A 21,901-nucleotide genomic window follows, 5' to 3' on the forward strand; every position below is an offset into this window, starting at 1 on the left:
ACAGAGGTGTGTGGGAGGGCCCCTGACCGTCCTGCTGGGTGGCCAGCCAAGCTGCTGCCCCTTGCCTTCCCCACTTGCCTCCCCCACCTCTCCCACCTGCCCAGGCCTCCCCAGGTTCTAGTCTGGTGGTGCACCCGGCTGCCAGGGTCCCCTTCCTGCGCTCTGGGGTGGCTTTCCTCTCCAAGCTCAAGCGGAGACCGCTCTGTAGAGACCCCGACCCTCAAGACTTCCAGGGTGCCCCCACCCCCACTCCCAAGATGGCCCAGGTGTAGCCTTCAGGTCTATGTTAAGGGGGAGGGGCAGAAGCTACTCTCCCCATCGCTAGTCGCTAGTCCCTCAGAGCAGCTTGGCTGACGCCCCTGCCTCCCCCTGCCTCTGAGGCTCAGTACTGTCTCCGGGACCCCACCCCTTGGATGGGGCTGGATGGACCCCTGGGCACTTGCTGGTGCTCAGACCGGGGGCCACACCTCTGCTCAGTCTTCGGATTTGGGCAGCTGAGGCTGGCATCCAGAATGGCGTTCTGAATCCCTGGGATCTCCCAGAAGAGGTCCCCCTGGCCCTGGTGCCCTGCCCTAGCCTCGCAGAGCTGCAGATCTTTCCTGTTTTCACTCATTTCCCATGTCCTGTTCTGGGCCCCTCAAGGGTCTAGGGCAAGGTCAGGAGCTCCGAGTGGCTGCCCAGCACCGAGGGCCATCAGCCTCCGTGATCCCCACCAGCCCCAGGCCGTGGGCTGAGCGGGATGCATTTCCAGAGGACATTCCCCGGGCATGCGGCATGGGGGCCCCAGGACACACGCGGGGGTGGGGTGGGGTGGGTGGGTGGTTCTGTTTGCTTTGGGAGATCTCTGAAGCCGTCAGTGCAGTGGGGAGGGTCAGCTGGCTGCAGTGTGGCCATGGAGGGCAGTGCTGGGGCTTCTCTGAAAGGGGGAATGGGGAGGGAGGGGGAGCCAACAGCACCATCCACAGGGGAGGTGGGGGTCAGGAAGGGCTGGGATTGGGGCTGGGTCAGAGGAGAGTGTTGGGGGCGAGGTGGAGGAGCTCTGGGGGCAGCCCAGGCTGGCAGTGAGCCCACCCTGGCCCTGAAGAAGGGGGGGTGGGTGCCCATAGAGCCAGGTGACAGGTGAAGGGTTATTTCAGCTCCCAAAGCTGTGGGGAGGGTCCTCTGGGTGGGGGCTGCGAGGTGTGGCCCCTGGGGGAGACCCAAGAGTGGAGGACCATAGGGTCTTAGGAATGAGGAGACCCCCAGGGCCTAGACTGAGACCCCTCAAGAGCCTATTGTTTGTTCTGAGGCCAGGTCGTGGCGTTAGGACAGACCCAGCAGGCCCTCCACGGCTCCTTGGACTCAGGGCAGGGGAGAGGCAGCAGCTCCTCCCGGAGCATACTTACTCAGAGGAAGAACAACCCAAGCTTCTCTCCAAGGCCCTGGGATCAGAGTGCAAGCACGAAGGAGCAAATCAGGTGTCATGCCATCTTCACTGGGCTCCCTGCTGCCCGGGTGCCTCATGGCTCTCCACGGTTCCTTCGGTGGTCCTGAGCAGGGCCGGACGCTTGGCCTGCTTTAGGCCTGTCTGGGGCCAGTGGCCATGTGCTCCCTTGGTCCCATACGGTGAAAGGCAGTGGTCTCACAATGGGGACCAGGCACCTGGGTCAGGTGGGGGCTGAGGGGCGCACTGGCCATCCCTGTCAGACCCTGCAGATTCTGGCCATGACCCAGCCAGCCCCTTCCTCTCACTGCAGGACCCTGTCCCCCAGCCCAGATGCTGGATGGAGGGAGGCCCACCCCTGTGAGGCAGGGTCTGTGCTAAGCTCTGGGAGGCCCGCCCAGCCAGAGGTGAGGGGTCTGTGCTACGCACGCAGCTGGGAGGGATGAGGGCCGGTGGACATCGGGAGCTGTGCTAGTCTAGGGCTCAACCATGAGCCTGTAGCCCTGTTGGCACACGATCTCCTCCAGAAGGTGTGTGTGCAGGCAGAGCACCCCCCCTTCAGTCCCTACCGCGTCCCTGATCCTTCTCAGCTCTTGCCAACTCTGCTACATCTGGTGGACACAGGCTTTTTTTTGGGGGGGGTACGAGGGGGCAGGGGGTTCTTGGCTCAGATCCAGGGGAACAGGGCAGATGGTGGGGTACCGCACCAACTCCCATTCACCACAGGGCTCATGGCTCACCTCTGGGAGCCGCGCGACCCTCCCCAGCATGACTGTGTGGTCCCTTCCTGGCGCTCGGCCACCCTAGGGCACCCTGCCTCCTCGAGTCTCTCTTGGGTCCCACGTTTCTCTCTTTTGTATTAGAATTAGTTATGTAATATGTATTTTTTTTTAAAGCTTTTATTTATTTGACAGAGATAGAGAGACGGCCAGCGAGAGGGGGAACACAGGCAGGGGGAGTGCGAGAGGAAGAAGCAGGCTCCTAGCGGAGAAGCTTGATGTGGGGCTCTATCCCAGGACTCTGGGATCACGCCCTGAGCCGAAGGCAGACGCTTAACGACTGAGCCACCCAGGCGCCCCTGTAATATGTATTTTTGTATTAATCTTTAAATTTTGAGATGATTGCAAATTCAATGCAGTTGTGACAAATAGAGGTGCTGTGCCCCTCACGCAGTCTCCCCCAGTGGTAGAGTCTTGCAAAACTACTGGACGATATCGCAAACAGGATGTGGACATTCAAACCAGATGTGGGGCAGTTCCATTCCCAGGAGAACCCACCTCCATCTCCCTTCTACTTCCCCTCCTTGATCCCTGGTAGCACTGACCTGTCCTCCACGTCTAGAACCAGGACCGTCCAAGAATGTCATGGAAATGGAGGCACCCAGTGTGCGACCTTTTGGGATGGGCTTTTCTCGCTTGACATAATTCTTGAGAGAGTCATCCTGTTACTGCCAGTATTTCTGAAGTTTCTCCCATTTTCTAGCCCTGGGACCTTGGCCAAGGCGCTCAGGCTCTATGCTCCTGTCTCTTCCTCCCTTCTCAGGAACACGAAGGGGCTGTTGCCGGGGCTCTCCACATTGGCCTTGGGTGGAGGGAGGGGCAGGATCCAGGGTCACACAAGGACAGGTGTACCCCTTGAGGTGGTGGATGCCCCATGCCCATCTGGCCCCGATGCCTTGCAAGGGTGGGCTCTGACAGCCACTTGAAGAGAGATACTAGTGTGGCTGGGAGAAGAGTTAGTGGTCCTGTATCCTAAATCCCCCATAAAAACCAGTTTGGTGGTCTGACTCCCCAGCTCCCAAGGGCCTACTGTCTCCTGGGCCCTTGGCCAGTGCTGGGTTCAGAGAGCCTGAGCTCAGTCCCTGGTCTATAGGGCACACATGTCCAGGTGTTGTGGAGGCCACGGTGTGTGCCGCAGGGGGTGGGAGGTACAGTCTGGGGAGGGGTACCCCGACCTGGAGAACATGGCAGCCAGACTAGAGGAGGGCAGGCTCTATCCACAGGCCCCGGGCCCACAGATAAGGTGATGGCTGAGGGTCACTGTAGGAATGGGCCCCTGGCCTTTTGCTCCAACGTGTGGGCTGAATGCTGACATCACAGCTGCAGTAATGATGCACAGCCAGCCCAGTATCTGGTTTGTTCTGTTTTGAAATTTAATGATTTAGGTTGAACAATATGAAGTTTCCATTTTTGCCAAACCTGAGTGCATACTGGCACTTTCACGTGACCCAACTGAATGCTAACGCTCAGGGACCCCCCCAACTCCTCCAAAGAGACATGCCTAGATTTTTAGATTTTTTACTAGGTCTTGGACATTGGTGCCTTGCTCTCCACGGGGTCCACTCTGGAGAAACCCGGAAGCTACAGCAGGACTGCCGATGTTGGGCAGGGATCTGGAAGTCCAGCCTTCGGCTCGGATGCTGGCTCTGCCACTGGCATGTTGCCCCAACAAGCTGTCTGTCCAAGCACTGTCTCCTTGTCTGAGAAAAGGAGACGTGCACATGCCAACTCTTCCAACGATCCCGAGGTTCAGACGAGACATCAAGATGAAAATGGCTGGCAGGAACCAGGTCCCACTGTTCCCAGCGTCCCCTGGGAACCCGCCCCCAGCTGGCAGGGTCCCATTCTGCTCACCCCAGTGTCCCCAAACCTGGACACTCTCATGAATCCTTGTCCTGGAAACGTGTTCACAGGGGCAGTCAGGCCCTCAAGGCAGCCAATCAGAAACCCCACACTCCCCTTATATTCAGAACTTTGTCCCATCTTGGGACCTCCCTGGCCCAGCTTCTACCTTCTACAGGCAGGAGAACTGCAACCACAAGACCATCCCCCCTCCTTCTGGCCCAAGACTCCAAAATCTGGATATTCTACCTTTATTTATTTATTTTTTTAAAGATTTTATTTATTTACGTGACAGAGAGACAGCCAGCGAGAGAGGGAACACAGCAGGGGAGTGAGAGAGGAAGAAGCAGGCTCCCAGTGGAGGAGCCCGATGTGGGACTCGATCCCGGAACGCCGGGATCACGCCCTGAGCCGAAGGCAGACGCCTAACGACTGCGCTACCCAGGCGCCCCTGGATATTCTACCTTTAAACACAAATAACCCAAACCTGCCGCTAGGACTGACTGTATCCCCCAAAACTTAGATTAAAGCTTTAAGCCCCAATGTGATGGTATTTGGAGCTGGTGTTAGGTGAGGTCATGAGGGTGGGCCCACTGGTGGGATCAGTGTCCTTGTAAAAAGGGACACCAGAGAGCTAGCTCTGGCTCTCTCTTGCCATAAGGACGGAGCGAGAGGGTGGCCACCTGCACACCAGGAAGACGGCCCTCGACAGAACTCAGCCTTGCAAGCATTCTGATCTGACTGCCAGCCTCCAGAACCGTGAGGAGTACACGTCTGCTGCTTAAGCCAGCTTGTCTTCGGGGCTGTTAGGGCAGCCCAAGAGCACCAAGACACCTGCTCTTAAAATCCATGGCCTGAGAACACAAAGAAAGGCAATGAAAAGGCAAGTCAGAGATTTGCTCCCTGCGTCTGCATTGCCCCGGAGTGGACTACAGACGCCAGCAGCACCGCCAGGGGACCCAACCCAGATCCCAGGGTAAGAATGTGCAGCATCACACACCACTGGGCTGACGGAAGGGCTCACGGCTGTCCTGGAGCCTCTTTATTCTACTTTTGTGATGACCACAGCACTCGCTTTTCACATTTAATGGGGAAAAAAGAAACCCTGATCTTCTGAGGATGTGTTACAGTGTGAGGGGCGATCAGCCAGGGGGGTGCACGTGAATGCTTTCTGTCTCCAAAAGGACACGCCGCCGGCAGAGCCTGTTTTCTTAAGACAGACTCACCGATGCTTCCAAGGGTTCAGATTCTGGAACTTGGGGCGAGAGTCTAACGTAACAGATACTTGTGCGAGAAACACTTGCCCCTGCATGGCCGCGAGGAAGCCTTAAAAGGAAAGTCTTTTCCGAAAGAGACAATGGGACTGACTTTTGTGTAAACTGGAAAGAAAAATGGACAGGTTTAGAATTCTTCCACATTTAAACACACAGGCAGTAACGGGTCTACAACTCAAGCCATAAAAACAGATTAATCCACAAAGCCCAGGTTCTGATAGAAAAGTCTTCCGTTAAATAATTTAAAAAATACTGAGACCCACACACTCCTCTAACTTAAACTCTTATCTACACAAATTTACAATATTTATAAGTCACAGACTAGCGCTGTTACATTTATCACGAATTCACTCTAAAGCAACACAGACCAAAACACCACTGAAGCTAATTAACAGTTAAATCCTAGACTGCCACACGACAAATGACACCAACATAGAACATAAAAGAAGGCAACCCAACCCAACAATCTACAGCGATTTTGATAAAAGCCACTGGAACGCAACACACAGTTAAGTGCCAACATGCAAGGGCCCTCAGGTCAGTTCCCTGCGGCCACAGCTCTCAGTGTGGCGATTTCCTAGGTGGACGGTCAACACAGGATGCAGGACGTGACACAGTCCCCACCCCTGAACAAGTCCAGATTCTTTCTTTGAGGTCAGGGTCTGCAAGTGCCTGTCGGCTCCAGCCTCTGGCTGCTCTCCTCTACCTTGGGAGAAGCCAGCAAGTGCACCAGCTGGGGCGGGGCTGCAAGCCACTGCAGCCTGCGTCACACTCAAAGCTGGGCACCTTCCCAGTCTAGGCCCATGCTGGCTGAAGTCCAGGGACAGGACATTTCTACCTGGACACATCATGTGTTGCCCTGGCAAGACCCACGGGTCTCCCAGACCCAGAATAAGATGGTCTGGAGTGAGGCCCCACGGTGGTCACTGGGGTGCACAGGCCTGGGTGCCCACCAGGGCTGGGACCTAGGAGCTGTCCACCGCCGCTTGGCATCTGCCTGAAAACCCCACTGGTTGCCACATACACCTGGCCCCCTTGAGGGCTGGACTCATTCCGGGTAACTAGCCAGAACCTGCCAGCTTTGCCCGTGTAAGGCCAGTGGGAGGCCCCCTCAGCAGCTGCCTCACAGGACCCCGAATGACTCTGGCTGCGGTGGCCACCTCCTGAGGCATGTCCTGGCCTCCCTCCAGCGCCATGTGGCGTGCAGTAGGTCAGCCGCGGCTGCGGCTCAGGGGATGCCCTCCTTCCTCTGACAGCACTGGGAGGGAGGCGCGGACCAGTCGTAGACGTAGGAGAGGCGCAGCTGCACCTCCTGCTTGCACAGGCGGCCCTCTCGCGTCAGGGTCTGGTGCTTCTCCAGCATGTCCTCCAGGCTCTGCTTGTGCGTCACCAGGTACTGGTTGTTGCAGCCGCGGGACTTGTACTCGGTGTCGAAGCGCGGGTCGTGCTCGCGCTGGACGTCCACCGGTGCCAGCCAGGCGCCCAGGGACACGTCCTCGCTGTGCCACGCGCGCAGGTACTCCCGGCTGAGGCGCAGGTAGTGCACCAGGTCGGCCGAGAGCACGTAGCCGCCGCCCAGTGCGTACGGGAGGTAGTAGTCACAGAGCTGCCAGGCGGCCTCGCGCCAGCGGCCCCCAGGCTTGACGCGGCCGCGGCCCGAAAAGAAGCCCCAGTAGAGGCGGCGGCGACGCGCGGGGTCGCGCGCGCGCAGCTCCGCCAGCAGCGCGTCCAGCCGAGCGAACGAGTCGTCGTCTGCCTTGAGCACGAACTCGAAGGCCACGTGCTCGTCTAGCCAGGCCAGCATGGCCAGCACCTTGGCCGTGAGGTTCTCGTACGCGTCGCGCAGCGCGGGCAGCAGCAGCAGGTCGCCGTGCCGCGCCTGCTCGCGCTCCAGCGCGCGCCGCTCCTCGGCGCCCAGGCCGCCCGTGCCCACCGCGAAGCGCGCCCACACGTCGCCCGGGCCGCCGCGCCGCGCTGCCGCCAGCCACGTGCCGCGGACCACGCTGCGCCGTTCGGCCGCCCGCGGCGCGCTGGCCACCAGCACAGCTAGGAAGGCGGCGGCGCGCGCGGGCTCGGCGGGCAGAGGGCTGCGGCCGGGAGGCGGGCGGGGGCCGTCGGCGGCGCAGCGGGCCAGGTACAGCAGCCCAGCGCCGCAGAGCGCCAGGCCGCCCAGGCCCAGCGCCGTCCGGTGCCGCCACGCGCGCCGCAGCAGCTTCATGGCCCGCGCGCGCGCGGAGAGCGCCCCAGAGGTCCCGAAGCCGGCGCGCAGGCCGCGTCCACCCGCGGCGGAGGCGGAGGGCCAGGCGCTGCCCGTCACGTGTCCGCCTGTCACGTGGGCGCGCGTGCCCTGCTCATTGGTTGTCCGGGAGGGGCCGCGCGGCCACTTCCGCCCAGAGGAAAGATGGCGGCGCCAGCGTCGTCGCGGTGAGGTCGCGCCCGCCGTTCCTGGTCCGCGTCTTCCCGGAAGAAAGATGGCCGCGGCCTAGGCGAGTCCCGTCGGAGGCGTCACGGGCGCTCGGGCCCCGCTCGGCGGATCCTGGGCGAGGGGAGGGAGACTGGTGAGTGAGGGCCCGGAGGCAGGGGGCGTCGGGAGGCCTGCAGACGCTCCCTCGGGCCACTGGACCCTGGGCTCATGTCCTCTGCCCTCACCGACGGCTGCCGCCGGGAAACTGAGGCTGAGGGGGACCGGTGGGCAGGGGAGTCGGCTGGACCCCGGTGTTTGCCAGCGAGGTGACCTCCCCCGTCCGTAAAAGGTGCCCTAGTTGGTGGGACTTGGTGAAGATTTGAAATCGTGTGGGTAAAGCCCCTGGTTTCCGGCTCAGTCGGTGGCAGTTGTTACCAACGCCCTGAGCGCGACTCCTAAGAGCGGTGACAGAGCTTTTAGATGAAGCGTTCGCCTCTTCAACGGCCAGAGATCTAGGCTCGCCAGACCGGACGCCCCGGGATGGCCAAGACATGTCGCCTGCACTTGAGCTGGGCCCCCGGGGTGGTGTTGCCGCCCTCCTTTGACGTCGCTTCTGGAGGATGGGGATTCCCTGGTCAGCCAGCCAAGCCCCTGCCTGTGAGATCGCGGTGGGGGGAGGGGTGCGGGCCGGCCGAGGGTGACGAACCGCGCCGCTGAGATAAATAACTGTTGAAAAGGGAGAGGAGGAAGTCTCACTTGACCTCCTGATGGCTGTGTGGTTTATTTGGGGTTACTTTTGTGCAGAACCCAGCGTCCTACCCGTGAAGATAAGTAAGGAATTGCCTTTGTTTTTTCAGGGAGCAAAGTACAGTGTGTTTGGACATGGGATGTGTTTTTATGGCCACAGTCACTGAGGGCGATACTAATGTCAGGGGAGGTCATCTTGGTTTGCACAACACTTTCCTAGGCCGGAGAGCTGGGGCGCAGGAGTGGAATTCCACTCTGGCAGGAAAGGAACCCTTGGTGACCGCAGGCTTGTGCAAGTCCTGGCTTACGGCAGGTGCCTTTCCCCCTGGGCCCACCTTAGGGACAGCCCCATGGCATCTCCACTCAGTTTAATACCCCCAAGCTGCTTGCTGGGGCTGCGGGTGCCTGACCAGACCCCACTTACTGGTTTCCTCCTGGTCTGTTTACATCGAGTTGTGTTGGTCTTGAGACGCGTGCCCTGTGTTGTTCCCACGGGCCCTGTACTTTTCACTGTGCGCTTGTGCAGAGCACTGACGTTTTCAGGAACACGCATGTTGCGGTGTGGCAGAAACCCCTGTACGTGTTCACTCACTTGTGTGGACAGTGTGACAGCTGCTGGGACAGTGCAGGGGGGAGGGTGTGGCGTCCCAGTAGATGTGATTCAGCGCAGTGCCAGCACAGAACGCTGTGGGGCAGCTGGCAGGCTCGAGCGCCTGTGGGGATATCGCAGGCTCCACAGACCTGGAAAGAGGGATGTACGCTGCCCTGTGAGGGTTACTCCCTCAAAGGAACGAGACAGGAGAGTTCAGAGAGCAGTCTTGTCGAAGGGTCCAGGTAGTGCATAGGTTCAGAAGACTAATGCATAAAGGTGTCACCTGGCAGGTGAATAATGCCCTTCCAGAGCAGGTAGGTTCAAAAGGAAGCATCAAATAAGCAAGGGGTGGCATCTGCTAGTGCCACCAGACCAGCCAGCCGGAGCCCCTTGGCCGGCGCTGTGTGCCCTCGGGCTGTGGTGCGGTGGCTGTGCTGCTGGCCGGCATAGACGTCTGCTGTGCCTCATGGAAGGCCCTGTGCTTCCTGCCATGCCCCGGCTTGGCTGAAGATGGCACCCTGGCCTGCGGCGAGTGTGTCCAGGGCCACCGCCCCTGGACCCTGGGTACCAGTGGGCTTCCCTCTGCTGCTCCTCCCTGTATAGACTGCCAGAGGAGGGCCTCCGCTGCACCTGAAAGGACCACCAGGTGTTTGCCAGGTGGACAGACTATGAGAGGAACAGGTTAAGTAAAGGTCAAGAAGGAGCTGGAGTTCTTTTTGGGGAGTGTGGAGCGTGAAGGCCCATGAGAAGCTGAGCAGGGAACTGGGCGGGCAACTGGGCCCTGTTCTGGCGCCAGCCAGAAGGGAATTCCAGGCCATTCCAGAAGGGAATCTGGAGGAACCTGGAAGGCGTGAGGGAAAGCAGGTTAGGCCTGGGTGGCAGGAGCCGGATGCGGGAGAAGGCGGGGATGGCCGAGTGCTTGTGGCCCTGGGATCCTTACTGTGGCGGAGTGGACAGAAGGGTGGCGTTGTTTCCTCATTGCCGGGCCCAGGCATACCAAGGATGACAGACTTCCTGTTGCTCCTGGGTGAAGACAAGCAAGGGTGTGTGTGTGTGCACACCTATGTATATGTGGGTATACACGTGTAGGTGTGTGCGTGTGCATGCTTTTGTGTGCATGTGTGTACTTGTCGAGTGTGTGTGTGTGTGTGTGTGTGTGTGTGCGCATCTGCAGAGGTCATTGAGATGGGAAGGTCGAAGGTGCTGGTGCCCTGCTGGGCGGGTTTGGGATTTGCTGGCACCAGGCCCAGTCCTCACAAAGCCTTGGGGTGGGGGAGGGGGCTTCCTGTTTCAGGGTGGAAACTGAGGCTGGGGAGGCCAGGTGACTTAGCCAAGGTCACAGAGGTCACAAATGCTGAGTTGGGATTTGGAGAATGAGTTACCATGACTCTGGGGTCCTTCTTGATGCCAGGAGGGATGGAGAGAGAGTGTTCTGGGAATGCCAGCTGTGGGCATTGAAAAGGGGTAGGTTTAGTGGTGCTAGGCAGCCCTTGAGGTGGGCGTCCTTGGAAAAGGAGAAAGTGGTATGTCCAGTATGTATCATGTAGACCAAGCACTTCCATTTCATGTCAAGTAAATGCCTCTTTAGTGGAGTCTTTGCTGATGCTCCAGTGAACAATGGCTGTGTCCTCTTTATAGACCTTTAATTGCATGCTGGGGTCTGGCAGCCATGGGCTTTGACCTTCTGCAGTGTCTGGGGTGGTGGGAAGGCTGTGACCCCAGGCCTCACTTCCTCACCTGCCCTGCCCCTCTCTTCCCAGCTTCTGGCCACACTTGCGGACCATCCCGCAGTCCGGACCCAGGTGGCCATGGCGTCCAGGCAGGCTCCCCTCTGTGGCCTGGCTCCTCACTGCCTCTGGCTCTTGGGGGTCATCCTTCTGATGGACGTGTCTGCCCGGCCTGCCAACCACTCATCTGCTCGGGAGAGAGCCGGCAACAAGGAGGAGCCTGAGATCCTGCCCCCGGACCACCTGAATGGGGTGAAGCTGGAGATGGATGGGCACCTCAACAAAGACTTCCACCAGGAGGTCTTCCTGGGGAAGGACATGGACGGCTTTGAGGAGGACGCGGAGCCACGGAGGAGCAGGAGGAAGCTAATGGTCATCTTCTCCAAGTAGGTGCCCAGGTCTGGGGGGCTGCTAGAATCTAACTAGTTCGCTCACCTGTGGCCGAAGCTCATGCAGGCCATGTGCTGGGGCTGGGCAGGGTCCACAGGTCTCAGGGGGCCCATGCCTTAGGAGGCTCTCTGCCCAGCACGGGCCTGGTGGAGTCAGGCTCCCAGGGTACTGGTGACATGGCTGCCCAGTCATGTGTCAGGACCCGGGATTCATGGCTCTCAGTTCCAGGAAGGAGACTGAGAGGAGCTCGTTCGTGGGGCTGACTTTCCTGTGGGAGCCACTCTGAGTGCACACAGGTGTCACATAGGCTTGGACACACGCACAGGTCATGTGTGCTGGCTGGGAGCACACACAGAGGTCACATGGCCTGGTGGCTTTGGAGCTTCCGAGGGAGGTGAGGGGCCTCGTGGCCAGGACATGGGTTCAGGAGAAGGCCCTTGGCAGTTGGATCTGGCCTCTGTTCCCTGAGCCCGCCAGCCTCCTCCTCATCTGTGAAAGTGGGTATTGAGAGCCCTGCTTCTTGGGCGTGGTAAGAACGAAGTGAGCTGCGTGCTGTCCACCCATAGGACCAGGGTGGGATGAGGATGGAGAACAGACTAAGGGCAGCGGGGCTGAGGGGGCCGTGCAGTAATGTGGGAGAGGGTGGGGTGTGCTGAAGGGCATGGCAGGTTTTGCCAGTGGGTGGGTGGGAGGAGACCAAGCATCCGCAGGTGGAGGTGAGGGAGGGTGGGGTAGGCGTGAGGCTCCCGCGAGCAGAGCGGAGACATCGGGTAGCCCAGTTACTGAGTGGAGTTGAGGGGAGCATCTGGCAGGTGTGCACACGTCCTAGGGATGGAAGGCCAAGTCTGGGCACGGGATGAGAGGTCTGGAGAGAGGACCGTGGGCCTGTGGGGTTCCGAGGTCAGGAGAAAGGAGGAGCCACCAGGAGGCTGTGGCGGGAGAGGGAGTGCTTCCCCGGACAGCTCCCTCTGAGGCCGCGTTGGAGAAACTGGTTACTGTGGTCTGATGAAGTGCACTAAAGCCTTGCCCAGCATCCAGGTGTCACTGTCATTTGGAGGGAAGCTTGCTGTTTCTGGTGAGCGGAGGAAAACTGGGGACCACGGTGGCTCCTTCTCGGTGGTCGGATGAAGGCAGACCCACAAAAAGCATGAACTTGGGATACCTGTTCTTTCATCTCCACGATGCCCTAATGGGGTTTCCCTGGATCGGTGTTGGTGAGACAGGGGGATCCCAGGGGCCTGCCTGATGGAGGTGCTGTGTGCACTGGGTGCTGGGGGGCAGGGTGGGGTAGCAGATGGGCTACCAGCTGGAGGCAGGAGGGTCTGCAGATGGTGGGCTGAACGAGACCGAGTGAGGAGACAGGTGGCGCTAGCAGAAGGCCGTCCGCGCCGACACCGGACTGGGTAATCTGCTCATGATTGGGCCGGCTAACCTAGAGGGCACCGGGCTCTCCCCGGGGCTGTTGGGAGCAGCCATCCCCACACCGAGAGCCACCTTCCCGGCAGCCCGCAGAGGGTGGTCTGCACCACTCACTGGGCCAGGGGCGAGGTGTGTGCCCACGGGCAGCCTTTGGGTAAATCCAGGCAAGAGGATCTACCCAGGCCTGCCCTGGGCACCCTTGGGAGAGAGAGTGGCTTTACCCTGGGCCCCAAGGTACCTGTGGAACTTTGAACCTGGGAATATCTTACCTGTTAGAAGATCTTCCCCTCAAACAGATTGAAACAACTGTTGAGCCAACAGCGGGGTCTTCCTGGAGTTAGTCTGTGCCTTAGAGCCCTTGGCACTTCGGTGTGTTGCAGAGTCTGGAGGGTCCAGCGGACGAGCCCAGGGCTCTAGGAGGAAGGGGTCACCAGAGGGGCCGGCACTGTGGAAGGGAAGGGACCAGGCAGGGACCCTTGGACCCCTTGGATGGGAATGGGGCAGAATCCAGAGAGGGTGGGACGTGGCCTAGAGACTCAGGGCCGGGAGCAGGTGCATGCCGCTGGAGCAAGGGGGGTGGTGGGGAGGCGCGATGCCTTCCTGCTGTGCTTTCATCTTCACTGTCGAAGGTCAGCTCTGTACCCGGTTAGAACACAGCTGGGTGTCATGACAGAGCATGGAGCCAGAAATTCAGCAGCGAGACTGGGACCTTGGGGGCTGGGGGTGTGGCTCAGAGACCCTTCTAGGTCGAGCCCCACCTGAATCTCCCACCTGGCGGGGCTCTGAGGGCTGGATGTGCAGATGTCTGTGCGTGGGCAGGGAGGAGGGTTGAATTCCGGACTGCACCCGGGCCTCCTCTTCCTGGGCACCTGTCAGCCTACGTGCAGTGCGGAGAGGGGGGCGCTTGCTCAGAGGGGCTGTGATGCGAAGAGTGCGTCAGCTGGAGTGCAGAAGATGGGGCCCGGGGGCGTGTGGCCGGCGGGAGGACGGGGGCTGGCTTGTAGGCTGCTTGCTCTTCGGTCTCTCGGGTGTGGCCGTGTCTGTCCACGGGAGGTGCTGTTGTTACGCATCTCCCATCTTGCGTGGTCACAGGTGGGGGCACCGAAACCCCGCGCGGTGCCCCTTGCCGCACTGGTTGCCACGCCGGTCTCTGCCTACAGCCGCGCCTCCTTCAAGACGCCGCAGCGCGACTGCCGCCTCACTGGCCCTGCCCCAGTCACAGGTGGTCTCAGGACCTGGTTTTGATTAAAGTAATGCTGTCACGACATTTCTTTCTTTTTAAAAAAATCATTCATTTTTTAGAAAAAGAGAAAGAGCACGTGTGTACGTGCCTGTGCCTATTGGGGGAGAGGGAGACGGAGAGGGTGAGGGAGACGGAGAGGGAGAGGGAGAATCTCCCTGCTGAGTGCAGAGCCCGACGTGGGACTCGATCCCACGACCCTGAAATCATGACCTGAGCTGAAATGGAGTTGGGTGCTTAACTGACTGAGCCACCCAGGTGCCCCCCCCCCGGACATTTGTTAAATAAACTTTTCGTTTTGGAGTGGTTTTAGATTTACAGGAAAATGTTCAAGATAGCCAGTTTTCCCTCGTATCGACATTAGGTAACCACGGTGCATTTGTGGAAACTGAGAAACAGGAGTGCTATGTTCCTGTTGTCTACACCGCAGACTTGAGATTTCACTCGGTTCCCCAACATCCCCGTCCAGGTCCGACACTGAACTGAGTGTCACAGCTCCTTTGTCCCCTCTGGGCTGGGCTGGTGTCTCAGACTCTCTTACTTTTTCAGGACCGTGACCGTTTTGAGGAGGACTGCACAGGCGTTGTGTCGAATGTCCCTCATTTTGGGTTTGTCTGCTGTGTTTTCTGGTGGTTAGAGTGGGGTTGTGGGTTTGGGGGAGAACACCGCAGCGGTGAGGCGGCCCTCTCGTCACATGCTTTCAGGGGGTCGCTGGCGTCCGTAGGGCAGCATGGGGCACGTTGGCCTGGTCACCCGGTCCAGGCGGTGCCTGCCAGGTGTCTCCTCTCCCCCTCCTGTCTTCTCTGGCGGCCACTCAGTGAGGCAGTCGCCCTCCAGGGGGTGGGAATGAGCCAGGCCCCCTGCGGTGTGGGGGTGGCAGGGGAGATCCACGGAGGAGGCCACCTGCCGTGGGAGGCTTTCCTGTGCCCCATGTGTGGAATTCGCCATCATTTCCCTGCGTCGGCTGGGGCTCCGGGAAGTCTGTCGGGCGCTCTGGGCACGAGCCAGCACTGCGGGGCTTTGCTGCCCACAGTGTTGCAGCCGTGGCCGTTGGGAGCAAGCGCTTTCATCGTTCGTGTTGGCGGCACTCTCTCACTTGCTGGTGCTCCCAGATGCTCCTCATGTGCCTGCCTCAGCCCTAGAATCAGCCATTTCTCCGGGGAGCCCTGGTTTCTTTTGTGGAGGGGGTGTCGAGAAGCCCCTGCCTGAGGGCCTCCCGGTGGGCGGGGCTCGATGCCGTGTGGGTGCGCACAAACGGTGTGTACGTAGGTGTGTTAACTCATGCACACACGTAGTAGTCCGCACACGTGTGCGTGTGAGCCGTTGCATCCACAGAGCACTGCTAGCTCAGGTGTGCACGCGCGCGTGCTGATGCATGCACACGCGTGTGCACACTTGCATCTGCACTTGCTTCTCCGTCTAGCCGTCTGTGCCCACGTATGAAACGTGACTCTGCTCTGGCTTCGCAGCTCTGGTCGTGTCCCAGGTGTCGGGGTGTGTGGGTTTGGGTTGACGAGGCTGAGTGTCACGAGCAAGGGCCGAGTCCGTCCCCCGTCGGCGGCCCCCAGACGGCTGGGGGAGTGGCACTAAGCTGCCGCCGCAGAGCAAACCGCCAGCCTTCCCCGCCACCCCCGACGTCCCCTGCCACCTCCAGCCTCACTGTTGGGTAGAGTGTCCCTGTCCGTGGTGGTGGAGCCCTGCCGGCTACCCTTTGGTCTGTCAGTCCTGTCCCGGGTTCTAAAGGCCTCGTCTGATGTCACTCACCTGCCCGCAGGGTGGACGTGAACACCGACCGGAGGATCAGTGCTAAGGAGATGCAGCGATGGATCATGGAGAAGACGGCGGAGCACTTCCAGGAGGCCATCGCGGAGAGCAAGGTGCACTTCCACGCTGTGGACCCCGATGGCGACGGTATGGCCTGCCTCACCCTCACCTGGTGGGCCCGGGGCTGCCAGGAGGAGGGCGGTGTGTGCAGAGGGCAGAGGACGTGCGGGGCCGGGGAGGGGGCTGGGCTGCGGGGCTGGGCTGAGGCCACTACTCCAGTGCTTGTTGCTTCTGCACTGGCCCGTAGTGCAGCATTATGACAGATGTCTGAAAACAACGACATCTCTCTTCCTAAAACCATCCGTTGTGAAACAGCCTAGCAGGTCAGTCTTCTCTTCCAGGTCGTGTGTCGTGGGACGAGTATAAGGTGAAGTTTTTGGTGAGCAAAGGCCACAACGAGCAAGAAGTTGTGGAGAAGATCAGGAACGGCGAGGAGCTGAAAGTCGACGAGGAGAGTGAGCGCCTGGGCCTGTGGTGCGCCGCGAGGGGCCCGTAGCCCGGGTGGGCCGTGGGGGCAACAGGTGGCCTCCTGTGGGCTCGAGCTGGGGGGGGAGGCTGGTCTGTGGGCTGGGACAGGGTCCTGGGGGCGATGCGGTGAGGCAGGTGGGGCATCTGGAGAGAGGGGCGTGGAGGTGGGGCGGGGCCGGCCAGCGAGCGGGCAGAGCTCCTCCCTCCCCTTAGCCTGTAAAGCCTCGCGGGTGCAGGTGTGCTGGGGTGTTGCTAGCTTCTAGAGGGTACTCACACCCTTCACTGGATCCCGCCTGGGTGCCCCTGCCAAGCCGGGCGTCAGGTTTGGTGTGCCACCTGTCGTGTCCTGTCCTTCCTCCACACGGTGGGTCACCATCCCCACGCTTGTCCCGTCGTGTCTTCTCCTGGTGGTCGTGGGTGTGTGGGAGCTTCCCTGCGGCATCTTTGCATCGGGACATGTCCCTGTTTGTCATGTGTCTGCGTGGTGGGTGTGCTGGCACCCTCTCCTTCTCTGCGTCGTGGCCCCGGGCCGCAGGTGCTTCCTGCTGCTGGGCCTTCAGGTGGGCTCTGGGCACTCTTGTCTGTGCCAGCGCGTGTGTTTCAGGTCCCAGACCCTCTGTCCTCTGTCAGTTGCAGTCATTCCTTCTTTCTGTTTGTATTTTCCTGCTTGTCCTTAATCCTGATTCCCCACTTTCCTTGCTGGCATGCAGGGAAGTGATTGGCCTTTCTGTGCTAACCTTCTGGCCTGCGGTCTTGGTATGATTCAGATTTCCTACGCAGGCGATCATGACATCTGTGAACACGGACAGTTTCTCCTTCCCAGTCTGTGTGTCTCTGATTTTCTTATCTTACTGCATTGGCTGGGACTCCAGTACGGTGTCGGGGCGGGGGGTGCTTTTTCTTGTTCTGATCTTGGAGAAAGAGAGTGTTAGGTTTCTCACTATTAAGCTGATATAAGCTGTAGGTTTTTTTGTAGATGTTCTTTGTCCAGTGGTGGAAATTCTCCTCTATTCCTAGTTTGTTCAGAGTTTGGATCACAAATGGCTGTTGGATTTTATGTCATGCTTTTTCTGTGTCTGTTGATACAATCATGTGATTTTTCTTCGGCCTGATGTAATGCTCATGTGAAGTGATTTTCAGATGTTGAACCAGCCTGTGCACCTGGGGTGAGTCCCACTTGGTAGTGGTCTGGGATTCTTCTTACATGTTTTTGGATCTAATTGCTGATCTTTTGTGGGGCACGTTTGCAGGAGACACACTGGTCTGTAGTTCCCTTTTCTTGCAGCGTCCTGTAGTCTGAGTCCCCAGCCTTCCAGCGGTCCCCGTGGGGGCCGCCTATCACGGGCACCTCGTCCATGCCTACACCTTTGTTTCTCCTGCTCAGTTTGTCTGTGGTGCATGTGTGACTTCGCAGCGCCGGACCCCTTTCCTGGGCAGCACAGAGGCTCGGATGCCCTCGGCCTTCCCCGGTTCCTGGGGTGCCATCCAGTCTTTCACTTCTGTCCTTTTTAAAGCCTGTGCCTTGGATGTGATTTTTTTTTTTTTTCTGAAATGGTTGTTTGCCTTTTTCATATTTGTTTCTGTTTTGCGTTTCCATGGTTTGTCCTGTGGTTCTGACCGTCCCTTGAAGGTGGTATTTAGAGGCATCTGGGGGTCCTGGGGGGCCTCTGTCCTCCTGCCAACGTTGGCGATATGTCACCAGCATCTGAGGTGGCCGCTAGGGCGCGGGCTGCCGGCCCCCGTCCCTGCCTGCTCTCGGGAGCTGGTCTGTCTTCAGCACCTTTCCTTCGAGTGTGCCTGGGGTCAGGACCCGTCCTTTGGGAGCGTGAACTCTGTCGCCTCAGCCTGCCTGTCGACTCCTTCATCTCGGCACGTGTTCAAGGCCCCTCCTTCCCTTCTTTAGTTTGGGTGGGTGAGCAGGTCTGGGGCGTTGGAAGTGAAGAGCAGTGTTCAGGGCCTGGGAAGCCAGGGGAGCGCAGGCGGGGGCTGAGAGGTGGGCCCGGGAGTCCCCACGTGGCAGTCTGCCTCCTCGGGGCTTGTGGGGCTGCCATCCCCAGGCAGCACAGATGGGGGCTTGCAGGGGTTGGTGGCAGGCCTCCCTCCAGCTTCTGGTGCCGCTGGCGTCCCTGCTTGTGTCTGTCTCTGTGTGCGGACATCCTGCTGTTGGCTTCAGTGCCACCTTAAATCTCCAGTGACTGCACGCTGAAGTCCTTGAGTAGTTTTTTTCCGTCAGGCGCTGTTCACAGGCTGGGTGGACGTAGCGAGTCTGCGCCTGTGCCCGTGCGTGGCGGGGGTGCGGCCACCCACTCCCACCTTCCTCTAAGCGGATTTGCCATTAGAAGTAGGTCAGCACTGCATCTTTTGTTCATCAGAAGGCACTGAGACTTGAGGTGGCGGGTACTGTGTGGGATGCGGCTGTGTCCCTGTCGCGATGTGCCGAGGCCTGGGCGTCCCTGTTCCAGTGACTGCAGTGAGGGTGTGGACGGATCTCCGTGCCTCAGCTCTTCCTGCTCGCCCGGCCTCGGCCGTTCTGCTGAAGACCCGGACGGTCTCTGAGCCTGCGAGGCTGTGGGGGCTAGCTCCGGGCCCTGCTCCCCATGCCGGGCCTTCCCACGGAGGGAGAGTGGGGGCTGCAGCGAGAGTCTGTGGGGTGCTTGAGTCATATCTGGAAGCTGGGTTTTCCTCCAGAGCCCTGCCCTCCGCGTACGGTGCACGTGAAAGAGATGGAAAGGAGCAGGGTCGCGCCTTGTTCCCGTAGGTGCACGGTGAGGGTAGGTCCGCCTACACCGTGCTTTCCGTTTCTCCCGAGGAGCAAACAGCAGCAGTGAGCTGAGGGTGGGGGCTGCATGGGGGCGGGTGTCTGAGCCTGTGTGTGTGTGGGGGGGGCTGTGTCCAAGGGGGGGAAAGCTGGGTCTCGGGGGGTCTGGGTTTGTATCTGGAGGGGGGTTGGCACCTGAATTTTGGGGGGGGGGTCTGTGTCCATAGGTGTCTGCATCTTGTGGGATCTGTCTGCGTCCGAGGACAGTCTGTGCCTGTGTCTTGGGAAGGTCTGTGTCTGTCTGGGGGGCTCTGTACCATCTGCCTCCCTGAGGGCTGAGCTCTCCTTTGAGCGGCAGGGTCCTCGGCCTTACTCACCACAGTGTCCTGAGCCAGCCTTCCCATCCAGGTAGCACATTTCAGAACTTTTCCAGTGCATGCAGGTGCCCTGGGTCCTCATGGGTATGCCTCTCTCAGCACAGGAAGTCTTGGAGAACCTCAAGGACCGCTGGTATCAGGCGGACAACCCCCCCTCAGACCTTCTTCTGACTGAGGACGAGTTCCTGTCGTTCCTGCACCCCGAGCACAGCCGTGGCATGCTCAAGTTCATGGTCAAGGAGATTGTCCGGGACCTGGGTGAGGCCTGGCCTGTGACCAAGCCTCTGGGGGGCGGTGCCTCCCTGCTGGCAGCTGGGCTGGAGGGCAGGGCCCACTGTGCACCTGCAGCAGTCCTCCTGGCAGGGGTCGGCCTGGGGGTCTTGGAGGCTGTGCAGCCGCATAGTGGTGTGGTAAGGGAGGGTCAGACCGTGTCCTGGGCCATCTGGCCTCCACCGGGCTCTCGAGCAGGTCAGGTGAGATGCACCTGTTTTGCTTTAGGCTAAAATTTAACACAGCGAAAATTTGGCAGCAAACCTGTTTGGTTAACTTTCTTCTGGGTGAGCTTGGTTGGTCCGCGTCTGCTTGAGGTCTGAGTGTCCACTCCCCTGTCCTGCAGACCAGGACGGTGACAAGCAGCTCTCGCTGCCCGAGTTCATCTCTCTGCCCGTGGGCACTGTGGAGAACCAGCAGGGCCAGGACATCGATGACAGTTGGGTCAGAGACCGAAAAAAAGAGTTTGAGGAACTGATTGATGCCAACCATGATGGGATCGTGACCATGGCGGAGCTGGAGGTGAGCGCAGGTGCCTGGGGGGGCGTCCCCCCCACCCCCACCCCCTACCTGAGGTCAGGTCCAGGTCCCAGGCTTCCAGGTGCGCCTGAGGCAAGGGGCTGCGGTGGAAAGGCCGTGGCTGGTCGCCGTGTCACTTCGTGGCACCTGGAGGTGGGCTCCCTGTGTGCAGGGAAGGGGGATTCACCTGACAGCGTGGTCACCTGTGGCACTCAGCCAAGATGAGCGGAAAAGCGGGCAGCCCAGTGAGGCGCCTGCCCTCTGGTCAGGGTGCCTAGGATGTCTCGGCCTCTCCTGGCTCCAAGCGGCCGCTCCCCAGTGGGCAGCTGTCTGGATGCTGGGCGCCGGGGGCTGCGGGCCGTGTTGGAATCCACCATCTTCCCCTGAGGTGTTTTTGCTGGTGCTGCGTGGGTGCTGTGTGGGCTTGTTTTTCCCCGTTGCTGGATGACTCATTCTCTTTACACCAGAATTCTCTGATCCCTGTTGATAGCTGGCAGACACATCTGGTTCAAGGATCGAAGGGCTGCTCGTTGAGTCCACGTCCGTGCCTGTGTCCAGTTGTCATGTGACAGGCAGGCAGGCCCCCAGCGGCCCCTCAAGGCTGTTTGCCCTCCGGCTGGCCCTTCCCTTCCATGAGGGGTGCCCCGAGGAGGATGGAAGGCAGCGAGTCTCAGGCGCCCACACAGACGAAGGCTGTCTGGCCCTGAGCCACGTCCAGCCTGGTGTCTGCCTTCCAGAACATTCCAGAACGTGCCCATATCCCCTTCTTGCTGCTTCTGGATTGTCAGCCCATGGGGTATTTTAGATAAGGTGTTGCCGTCTGTAGCTGGTGACAGGGTCAGAGCTGTGCAGCTGCTTCCCTGAGGCAGGAGGTGCTGACCTTGCTGACAGGGCATCCACGGGGGGCGGGTGCGTCTGCCCCGGGCTGGGGGTCTCATGGCCGTGTCACCAATGTGGACTTTTGGCGCTGTAGTGGAGATGGCACCCGAGAGCAGCGGGCCCCGGTGCTGCCGGGGAGCGGGCGCTCTGGGGAGGGCCGTGGTGGCCAGGGTCCATGCTGACGCAGTGCCTGGCACCGTTGTAGGACTACATGGACCCCATGAACGAATACAATGCTCTTAACGAGGCCAAGCAGATGATCGCCATTGCCGACGAGAACCAGAACCACCACCTGGAGCCCGAGGAGGTCCTCAAGTACAGTGAGTTCTTCACGGGCAGCAAACTGATGGACTATGCCCGCAACGTGCACGAGGAGTTCTGAGCCCGCGCCTCCTGCTGCCCGCCCCACGCGCCTCGGCTAGCCGGCCCCTCCAGGACGCCTCCCTCCCTCCCACCCTCCCTCCCGTGGCCCCGACAGCCGTGGTCCAGGCTTATACACGGATGTGCTTGAGCGGGCCCGAGTCCCGGGGTGCAGTTGCGGGCTGGCTGCCCTCCGTGCGTGGGGGTCCCACGTGACTGCTGCGTCTCATTTCTGAGAACCGGGTACTGTTCCATGAAGGCACTGACCGCATCAGGGCCCTGTGGGCTCACCACACCTGTGGGAAGTAACGCAGCTCCTGCCGTTTCCTTGAAAACCGAGATGTGAACGTAGGGTTAGAATGTGCTCTGCTGGGAGCCCGTCGCCGGCCGCTGGGGGGTGCCTGCCCCTTCCCGAGGCGCTGCGGAGGAGCTCCCGCAGCGTTCCGGTCTCCAAAACACAAACACTTGTGACGAGAATCTTCTTCATGTACTTTAAAATAGAGTTGCCTTTTCCTCCTAGCTTCATTTCTTTGTTGAAAAAACGCCCATAAAATGATTTTGGAACGTCTGTGGCTAGGTGGCTTCTGCGCAGTGCTTTTGAGGTGGGTG

At 59.9% G+C, this 21,901-nt stretch overlaps 2 protein-coding genes across 2 annotated transcripts; one reads left to right on the plus strand and one right to left on the minus strand.

Annotated features, from left to right (window-relative positions):
• Window positions 1-4,279: 4,279 nt before the first annotated feature.
• On the minus strand, window positions 4,280-7,695 carry B3GALT6 (beta-1,3-galactosyltransferase 6). The gene is made up of 2 exons (XM_045803385.2): window positions 5,271-7,695; window positions 4,280-4,898 (listed from the first exon to the last, which is right to left on the minus strand). The coding sequence occupies exon 1, from the start codon at window positions 7,534-7,536 to the stop codon at window positions 6,547-6,549; it is 990 nt and encodes a 329-aa protein (XP_045659341.1). The 5' UTR covers window positions 7,537-7,695; the 3' UTR covers window positions 4,280-4,898; window positions 5,271-6,546.
• A 34-nt stretch (window positions 7,696-7,729) lies between these two features.
• Window positions 7,730-21,860, plus strand: SDF4 (stromal cell derived factor 4). The gene is made up of 7 exons (XM_045803384.2): window positions 7,730-7,876; window positions 10,822-11,174; window positions 15,612-15,748; window positions 16,003-16,116; window positions 19,364-19,522; window positions 19,881-20,056; window positions 21,138-21,860. Exons 2-7 carry the CDS (start codon window positions 10,870-10,872, stop codon window positions 21,312-21,314), a joined length of 1,068 nt encoding a protein of 355 aa, XP_045659340.1. The 5' UTR covers window positions 7,730-7,876; window positions 10,822-10,869; the 3' UTR covers window positions 21,315-21,860.
• The last annotated feature ends 41 nt before the right edge of the window (window positions 21,861-21,901 follow it).

Source organism: Ursus americanus, chromosome 33 (genome assembly GCF_024610735.1).
Source record: "Ursus americanus isolate L20-20 chromosome 33, mUrsAme1.1.p, whole genome shotgun sequence".
Classification (NCBI taxonomy): Eukaryota; Metazoa; Chordata; class Mammalia; order Carnivora; family Ursidae; genus Ursus; species Ursus americanus.